Source organism: Nicotiana attenuata, chromosome 8 (genome assembly GCF_001879085.1).
Source record: "Nicotiana attenuata strain UT chromosome 8, NIATTr2, whole genome shotgun sequence".
NCBI classification, from domain to species: domain Eukaryota; kingdom Viridiplantae; phylum Streptophyta; class Magnoliopsida; order Solanales; family Solanaceae; genus Nicotiana; species Nicotiana attenuata.
Window position 1 is genome coordinate 1,919,265 of NC_031996.1, and position 10,277 is coordinate 1,929,541.

Sequence of the window (10,277 nt, forward strand, 5' to 3'; positions counted from 1 at the left end):
ATCGCCTAAAATTTTGTGGGCCCATCTGAAACGACTTAATGAAAAATAGTCATTACTTCACCATTGTTGTCCCTCATTTTTTTGGCGTTTTAGGGCTATAAAGCAGGAATTTAGGTCAACTTTCAATTTTTCGTATGCTAATGTCCATGTTATTTTCATGAATTCAGACGACCGGCTCGGATTCGCCTAGAATTTCGTGGACTCACCAGAAACGACCTAATGAATAATTGTCATGGCTTTGCAATGTTCGTTCCTCATTTTTTGTGTTTAGGGGCCATACAACAGGAATTTAGGACGATTTCCTATTTTTCGTGTGCTAATGTTCACGCCATCTTCATGAATTCGGGAGACGGGCTCCGTATCACCTAAAATTTTGTGGGCCCATCAGAAACGACCTAATGAACAATAGTCATTGCTTCGTCGTGATTGTTCCTCCTTTATTTTGCGTATTGTGGGTCTAAAGAGAGGTAGAGATAAGCCAAACAAGTATTGGGGAGAAGTGATTCAACGGGACATGGCACATCTCCAACTTATTGAGGACATGACCCTAAAAAGGAGAATGCATAGGCCGATAATTAGGGTAAAAGGTTAACAAATGGTCTTGGATACTGTATATGTTTTCCATATTATGTGTAGTATTATTATCATTCTTGTATTATTTTAGCCTTCAATTTTTATTACTACCTGTTGTTTTCCTCGTGGCAATATTATCATTATTTTTAACATGGCTTCTTGACTATTGTTTTTCTTTTTCAAACCTGCTAGAATTGCTTTTCTTGAGCCGATGGTCTACCGAAAATATCACTCTACCTCCACAAGGTAGGGGTAAGGTCTAGGTCTACATACACATCACCTTCCCCAGACCCCAAAGTGTGAAATTATACCGGATATGTTGTTCTTGTATTATCACAGAGCATTTTATTTGAAGCACATGATAGTAGGTACAACAGCATTACATCCCCATCTAGTAGCCCAACTTCTGATATATATTGCCGAAACTGAATTGCAAACACTGCAATTTGACCAGGAAACCCAGTGAAGTGAACATATCAAAAGGGGAGAAAGAGTCCTTAAAATAGCAATTCTTTTGATTTGCACAGGCCAATACTGGTAGATACGAAGAATGGAACTGGCAGAGCATCACAATCGGAAAGGTCGCTCTGGAAGCAAATCTAGCTAGCCGATCCAACAACTAAGTAGAACAGCAGCCACTCTTCTGGTTAACAGGTTGTCCTCGTATCTGCACGGTGGGTGGCCTTGCATTGTTTGATGCCGGCTGGCTCGCCATCCTGTATTAAGTAATAAAAGGCATCAACCAAAAACATATCTAACAAAAATAGTATTTTTGTATATATGTTCAAAGTAAACAATAAGGAGATGGTGATATCAACTAAATTCAGCTTCACAGAATGAAGAGATGCTATTCCACAGACTCTTAACTGCATCAAAACCAGACTAACAAATTAAAAATACCTATTCTTTATTTCAGCTGCCATTGCCATGAACGCTTGCTCAACATTAGTGGCACTCTTCGCACTAGTCTCCATAAACGGGATGCCGATTTCATCAGCAAACGCCTTGTATGTGAATCAAGAACTATTCCGGTCAATCGAGAATCACTACACTAAAAACACAAAAGAACGAAAAGAAGAAAAACCACTACCTTTGCTGTATCATATGACACAGCTCGGTTGTCAGTTAGGTCACACTTATTTCCAACCAGAAGCTTGTTTACGTTTTCGCTTGCGTAGCGATCAATTTCACTCAACCATTGCTTAACATTGTTGAAGCTTTCTTGATCAGTTATATCATAAGTTATCTGCCAGAATATGTAAAAAAGTGGTTTGAGGAAAACAGAATTTACCAAGCGAAAAAATTGAAAATCAAATGATTGATTGCTTTAAAAGGGGTCAGGGAAACATACTATAATGCCATGTGCTCCACGGTAGTAACTACTTGTAATTGTCCTGAAACGTTCTTGTCCAGCAGTGTCCCACTGGCAAATGTAACACAAACAAGGGCGTTAAATTCACTTTGAAAATGCATAATGACAGGAACAAAAGCAAGCACATAAATGCAGATCATGTACACTTGTAAAAGAATATAGCTCAATCCTAGAACATCTGATCTCTGTATGACAGAATCTTAACTAAAATTGTAAGTAAAGTTCAATCAATTCATGGCAAACTACACACTACACGGAATCCTAAAACATAAGTATTAACAGTTGTTCAAATTTTTAAAAAAAAATTCTAAAATTCCAAAAGCAAATGCCTGGGACAAAATAATGCCAAACCTCAAACCAAAACGAAAGAAGACGAGAAGAATCATACAATTTGAAGTTTAATAGTCTTCCCATCTTGCTCCACTGTGCGTATTTTCTGCAAAGTAAAATAGGAGCATCACTGACTGTAAGTATGTTGTGTATGTAATTCCACTATGAATTTTGGCTTACAAAGTCAACACCAATTGTGCTGATGTAGCTGTCCAAATAAGAATCATCCTGCATCAGAAGATAAGGAATCAGTAAATCAACCTAGGAAACATCAAGATGTGGAAATATAACAAAGTTCCTTAAGGCACAAAGCAAGAAAATATTAGAACATTTAAATTCAGTGCCCATCATGCTAAACATCATAAAACGTTACCATGTCTGCCAAAACTATCAAAACGAACTGATCTTACAATTTATATTTAGATACACTGCAGAGGCGAACCTTCATTACATGCAAGTTCTTATTCTCAATACTTAGAGCTTAAGTAAATGCACTTGACAAGTCAGTCCTTGACATTAAATAAAAGCAAAAGAAAGAAACTGTCACAATAAAGGGGATAGTCAAGAACAAGTATGCACTTAACCTAATTGAGCAATGAGCCAACGACCATCACCACTAATTAGATCTGCCAGAATTGCATGATAAAACTGCTTAGATAGGATAAAGAGTATATTAAGAGCAACATGGAGCTACTTCGGTCTGCTGCTACATACACTACCACACAAATCAATCTGCACGCTTTCCTAGTTTTACTGCTTATATCAGCCATTAATGGAATAAGGTAAGTAACATTCAGCTCATAAGCAAGAGTAACTAAAAGTACGAAAAAATTAAGTGCGATGAAATACTTACAGCAAATCTCAGGAGAAGACATGACTTTCCAACACCTGAATCTCCGATTAACAAAAGTTTGAACAAGTAGTCACTGCAGAAAGCATAAAATGCAACAGCATTAAGTTCCACTTGAGCTGAAAAGGACGATGAACTTATAGACAGATAGATTGTAATTAAGGCAACTCGCAACTGTAAAAAAATAACCCGCAGCTCCCTTGCAATAAAACTTCTGGCATTTTGAGGTCAAAGTGCAAACTAGCGATCAGCAAGAAATAAGTGAAACACTGATAAAATCCTGCATCCTTGAGCCGAGGGTCTATCGGAAACAGCCTCTCTATCTCTATGAGCTAGGGGTAAGGTTTGCGTACACATTACCCTCCCCAAACCCCATTTATGGGATCAAACTGGATTTATTGTTGTTGTACTGATAAATTCATGCATCCTTAGGAATCAAATAGAGTGAAAGTTCTCAACGGGCACCTCGACTGAGTCCAAAGTGATCAAGCTAATTCTTATTTTCTTATTATGGTTGTGAGCCGAAGAGGAGCCTTGGCACAAGGGTAAAAAGTTGTGGTGGTTGGTGTGACCATGGGGTCATGGGTTCAAGCCACCAAAACACCCTCTTGCAGAAATGCAAAGTAAGACTACGTATGTAAAGCTGCGTACAAAAGACGTAATTTTGTCCGACCATTTCCTTAATCCCGAGCATAGCAGGAGCTTAGTGCACCGATGGTTGTGTCTGGGTCAATTGATTATGGTTATGTCCGATCAACTTGTGTGTAGCTAGACTAATCCATAGGGCAGCCTACTACAGCCAACAAGCACGAGTGCCGAGTGCCAGGTAAACCAATAGACAGATAGCGCTTATATTCTTCCCCTTTTCCAGATTGATTGGGGGATATTATGCAAAAAGTTAAAACTAAAACGGTACCAACCAATCTCGTAAATCATCAAGTTGAAACAATCAAAGTAAATGATCAATTTTAAACCTATAAAAAAGTAATTTACTAAATTTCATGAATCTGAAGGGCAAAACATTAAATACAAAATTCAATTGAATAATAAGCAAATTCGACAATAAAACTACCACAACCCAAGCATAATTCAAGCCTTCAATAGCATTATACAAGAAAGATAAAAAATTTATAATAAAACAAACCCTAGAAATGTAATTCAAAGAGAAAAAAAGATAGAAGAATTTACTATTCGGGATTCATGATTTTGCGAAGGCGAGTGATCCAAAGGGCAAAGGGAACCGGGATGTTTCTGTTCCCTACAGCCGGGTTTCGCCGGAAAATGGGATCGTCGCCGGAAAATGACGTAGAGCAAGGTGTTTGATAGTGTGTGTGACAAAGATTTCAAATGTATGGAAATGTTGGGTAATATATATGTGGACCGACAAAAAGGGATGTATGGTTTTGGTTTTGGGAAACTAAAATGCCTTTTCTTAATTTAACCAAATTATATGGACCACACATCTTCCAAAGTCCAAACTCATTAATATTGATTTTTAATTTTTAAATTTTAGTATAACGATATTTTTTATATTTAAATAATTTAATTTAGATTAATTTTTAACTTAATGAGATGTTTATAGGTGTAAAAATATTTACGGCTTGCTTTAAACTATAACTTTAAAAAATTCAATCTTTATTAAATTTTGTATCAGTTAAACAGCTTCACATAAATTAAGATGGAGGGAGTAGTCACTAAGTCTGCCTTATTTGTGAGAAAATAAAATAAGAAAACTTGATCGTTGTTGTTTAGTTGCAAGTTTTCCTTTTCTAGAGGGTAGCTCAGTGCATTAAGCTCCCGTTATATGCGAAAAAGGATCGGACCAAAATGATTTATTGTATGTAGTCTTACCTTGTATTTCTGCAAGAGGCTGTTTCCATGGTCCGAACTAGTAATCTAAATATTTTCCTTCTCTTGTAAGAAAAAGAGAACTTCGTTTTCAATGTTATAAAACAGAAGGATAACATCTAATGAGGTTTGAGAAAAAAAACATTTGATGAGGTTCAACTCTAAATATTACAATAGAAATTGTGATATTTTAGCCATTGAACTATTATTGTACGAACATCTTTTCTTCTTTTCGGGAATTTTTGCCCGGAAAGTGATGTGGTTATCTTAATTTACTTAATAAAAAGGGTTACTTTCACATACATCCCTTCGGGTTTTCGCCTTATAACACTGTCCTCCTGGTGATTGTTGCGATCAAACACACACGCAAGTATAGGTGGTCGTCAAGTAATAAAGTAACTCGAAAATGGATGTCGAACCCACAGAGACTTAGATCAATCGCTAATTAAGCAAACAAAAATCAATTAATTATCCAAGGTAATCAAGAGTGATATTTTTCTATTAATCTACTATTGCGGAAATTTAACAAGTAACAACTAATTTATCTAGAATGCAAACGTGTATGCTGAGGTTTTAATTCAGAGGAGATGAAGATTCCAAGGTTGTGGTTGGTTTATCAATTCTATTAAGTTCACTAATCACAATCGTTAATCTAGATTATCTACGGTTGCTGATTAACCGGATCGTTTATATGAATAGCATGTTCCCATACTACTCGCATGTCCACAACATATCAATCCTATATTCATATGGTATTGAGTCTATCATGAACGAATATAATATGGTATTCAATTGAGCAAGATTGTTAGGCATATTCCTATCCTAACCGCGAAATCTTTCCCCGAGCCACGGGTTCAGAAATAATCTCTCTTTAATTCTACTCTAATCTAAACATGGTTTTTCCAAGCATAGTTAAGATAGTAGGGTGAATTGGTCGCTACAACAATTCACAAGTTAAAACTAGAATCAAAGAAACAACCAGAAGATGATAATCCAAATTAACAGAGATGTAATTAATAAACGTTAATAACAATCATGTCAACCACAACCCTAGAAACTAAAATGCTTAGCCACTCATGTTCGTAGCAATAATTTTCCAAGTATTTTGCATAAACAAATTACAAAGAAAAGATGAAGGAATGAAGAACTCGATGATTTTCTCCTCCAAGAATGTTCCCAACGTCTTCTCCCCTTCAAAAGTCACGTTTTCCCCCCACAAGTCACGTCCTCCCTTCACAAAAGTGAGTTTAAAGACTCTTTATATGGGATAGGGTTAGCATGGGATGAAATAATACAAGCCCACTTCGAAATAGCCTTTTTAGGTTAGCTCCTTCACTCTCTCGTGCGCACGCGAGAGTGATCGAGCAAAGTTCTTCTCTTTTTCTTTCTTTTCTAGGTCTCTCGTGCACTTCCATGCCTTTTTGCTATACTTCGCTGTTTTTTTTTCAAGCTTTTCCTCAATAGCTCGTTCACTCTCTCGTGTGCACACGAGAGTGAACGAGCAAAGTCCTTCTTTTGTCTTTTGGTCCCGAATCAACTTCTTTTGCTCACATTTCGTCCAACTTGCTCCTACACATAAGAATGCACGTAATGAGCATAATTCATTATAAAAACTCATGTAACCTACCGTAACCACACAAGTTATGAGATGAAAGTACACCGAAAAATATGCATTTTTGGCCGTTTATCAACACCCCACGCTTAAACTCTTGCTCGTCCTAGAGCAAGTTTCTACACTTTACAACAACACGATATTTTTAAACAACTATCATAACTCATCATACCAAGAATATTTAAAATAGACTAAGCACAATAGTGTAACATCCTCACCTCGAGATTTGACTCAAAAGCACCACGCATTTTTCACAACCCGCTCACTTACTCTAACATAGAGGTCAACGATATTACATTTCCTTCATGAATCAAGTGCTCTCACATAACAAAAGAGTGTAGCTCCACACACATAAAATTCAAGAACAATTAGAAACTCAATATAGAAAGAATTCACTCACTCTCAGAAAAAATACATATGACATAAAACATTAACCATAGGCTTGCCCGTAGTGTACTACTCTACTAATCGAGCTCATTCAGTGAAGGATCAATTAGGACTTTATTTGGTTGTAATGTAGGCTGCGGGACGGGTAGGATACATTTAGATATACGAGTGACTACACCTCCCTAAGCACTTTAATACATACACTTTAACATTTAAAATCCCACACTTATATCAAACCATAGCTCCACCTTCACATCAATGTAAATTAACTCCATACTTCTTTGAGCACAATTACATCAAGAGTCACCACTATCGAAGAATATTTTTTACACAATACAACTACTCTTTTTTTTTCTTTTTTTTCAATTCAAGTGACTCTTACTTTTTCAAAACAGTGCACCTTTCTCCTTATTTCATTGGTTCCACTCAAAAGCCAAACCAGCACCCCACACTTTAACTTTTACAAAGTTCATTACAGTTCAAGTGCTCATGAGAGGTGAAAAGGTTCAAATAGATGGTTAATTCAAACAAATGGGTAAGGCTTGTAATGTGGTTGCCAAAAAATAGGATTACAGGCTCAAAGGTTTAACTACGATACATAACAATTAGACAGGTAAAATATATATATCTGGCTGAACAAAGAAACGCGCCTATATCACTTCCAAGAGTGAACAAAGCTACTATTTCACTTTGAAAACACACGGGGCAAGTTCTAGATATCAAATACAACGCATAGAATGACACACAAACCTCACACACATGTGGCACATAACTCACTCAGGATTGGACTCATCTAGACACTCTAGTCAAAGCAGTTAAGCAAAGTTAAGATCATACAATTTAAGGTTCTTATACAAGAGTCAAAACCTGAGCCTAAGCGTCACAACCAAAGTACTCACTATTGCTTCAATTCCGATCACAGCACAATGGCTCCTACTCCTAAAAAAAATACAACTAACTACACCCGGTTCAAACAAAACCCTTGGAAAAGAACCACGGTACAAAGAAAAACCAAGGGAGAATTATTACACTACCTAACAAAAGAAAATCTTTTTGTCTTTTTCTTCTTTTAACTTAAATCCCTCAAGAAACCTGTCGAATGAAATCCATCGTCGGGAAAAGTCAAATTTTTCTACTTTTTATTCCGATTTTTCTTAGGAGCTATACTGCACAACCTCAATAACAATAAGAAGGTAACACACTACTACTAATTATCTAGAGCACTTCTCCCACACCCCACACTTAAAAGAGTGCAGTGTCCCCAATGCATAAATAAAATAAAAAAATAACGATGGTGGATAAGAAACTCCCTGAAAGGCCAAGGACGAAGCAATCACGGCTCACGAGGTACTCAGACTTCCCCAGTCATGGTCCTTTGTGTGGGCACCCCACACTTAGTTCTCACCACTAGCTCGCTTTTGCACACTTCCTCTGGCGTTGCTCCCTATGCTCAAAATCCTACAAAATAAAACCATACTACAAAAATACCACAATAAGAAGAAAAATTAAAACTAAAAGAAAGCAGTAAAGCTGGGTTGCCTCCCAACAAGCGCTTGATTTAACGTCGCGGCACGACACATAATCTCGTCTAATCATTGGCAAGTAACACCTTCGACTTCTGACGATCAAAGTCACTTCCATAATATTGCTTTACTTTTTGTCCGTTCACTAAGAACGTTCTCTCGCCACCTAACATGCGCAGCTCAATTGCACCATGTGGAGTGACTCTCACTACCTCAAACGAGCCCGACCATCTCGATTTGAGCTTCCCCGAAAAGAGTCTCAGCCTTGAATTGAACAAGAGAACCAATTGACCAGGTTCGTACTCACAATGTTGGATATGCTTATCATGCCAACGCTTGGTCTTTTCGTTATATAACTTGGCATTCTCATACGCGTGCAAGCTAAACTCATCAAGCTCGTTCAATTGCATCAATCGCTTTCTACCCGCTAACTCTGCATCAAAGTTCAGCTTCTTTATCGCCCAATAGGCCTTGCGCTCAAGTTCCACGGTAAATAGCATGCCTTCCCATAAACCAACTTGTATGGGGAGGTTCCGATTGGAGTTTTGTAGGCAGACCGGTATGCCCATAGAGCATCATCAAGCTTTGCAGCCCAATCTTTCCTACTTGCACTAACCGTCTTCTCTAGAAACTGCTTTATCTCTCTATTTGACACTTCAAGTTGTCCACTAGTCTAAGGATGGTAAGAGGTTGAAACCTTATGTTTGACCCCGTATTTCGCTAAGACATTGTCCAATAGCTTGTTTTAGAAATGAGTGCCCCCATCACTTATCATCACTCTCGGGGTGCCAAACCTTGTAAGGATATGCTTTTTCACAAAGTTGACCACAACCTTGGCATCATTGGTAGGAAGAGCAGTGCATTTCACCCACTTGGACACATATTCAACGGCCACCAAAATGTACTTACAACCACTGGACGAGGGAAATGGACCCATAAAATCAATTTCCCACACATCAAAGATTTCAACCTCCATAATACCATGCAGTGGCATCTCATGCCTCTTTGTAATTGTTCCCATTCTCTGGCACATATCACACCTCCTCACAAACTCATGGGCATCTTTAAAAAACCTAGGCCAATAGTTTCCCGATTGCAATGCCTTTGCTGCTGTTTTGTCACCTGCATGATGACCACTATAAGGCGTTGCATGACAGTCATGTAAGATAACATTTATTTCAGAATCGGGTACACATCTTCTCATCAACTGATCAATACAATATTTTAACAGAAATAGCTCATCCCACACATATGATCTCACATCTCACAAGAACTTCTTTTAGCATTAGGTTCAAGATCAGGCGACATTTCTCCACTTGCCAGATAGTTCACAAAATCTACATACCATGGCACCTCCCCAGTAGTAATGGCCAACAATTTCTCTTCCGAAAATGTTTCCTTGATGACATCTCCCTCAGCTACATGATTCTGAGTTTCTAACCTGGACAAGTGATCATTCATTTGATTCTCTGTTCCTTTACGGTCTCGGATCTCCAAGTCAAATTCCTGCAGGAGTAAAACCCAACAGATTAGCCTTGGTTTAGCATCTTTCTTTTCAAACAAATACTTGATGGCTACATGGTCTGTGTAGACGATGGCTTTGGTGCCAACCAAATAGGCCCGCAATTTATCGAACGCCCACACTACAGCAAGCAACTCCTTTTCTATCACAGTATAATTTATTTGAGCAGGAGTGAGAGTCTTGATTGCGTAGTAAATGGAGTGAAATATTTTGCTCCTCCTCTGGCCCAATACGGCCCCAATTGCCCATCACTAGCATCA

General features: G+C 37.9%; 2 protein-coding genes across 2 annotated transcripts; both read right to left on the bottom strand.

The window, feature by feature from the left end:
* On the bottom strand, nucleotides 874-4,505 carry LOC109230727 (ras-related protein RABD2a). Its single transcript, XM_019396134.1, has 8 exons — nucleotides 4,314-4,505; nucleotides 3,129-3,201; nucleotides 2,456-2,503; nucleotides 2,334-2,381; nucleotides 1,925-1,996; nucleotides 1,664-1,819; nucleotides 1,474-1,577; nucleotides 874-1,289 (listed from the first exon to the last, which is right to left on the bottom strand). The coding sequence occupies exons 1-8, from the start codon at nucleotides 4,325-4,327 to the stop codon at nucleotides 1,193-1,195; spliced, it is 612 nt and encodes a 203-aa protein (XP_019251679.1). The 5' UTR covers nucleotides 4,328-4,505; the 3' UTR covers nucleotides 874-1,192.
* Nucleotides 8,561-8,995, bottom strand: LOC109231431. The gene has a single exon (XM_019397094.1). It carries the CDS (start codon nucleotides 8,993-8,995, stop codon nucleotides 8,561-8,563), a length of 435 nt encoding a protein of 144 aa, XP_019252639.1.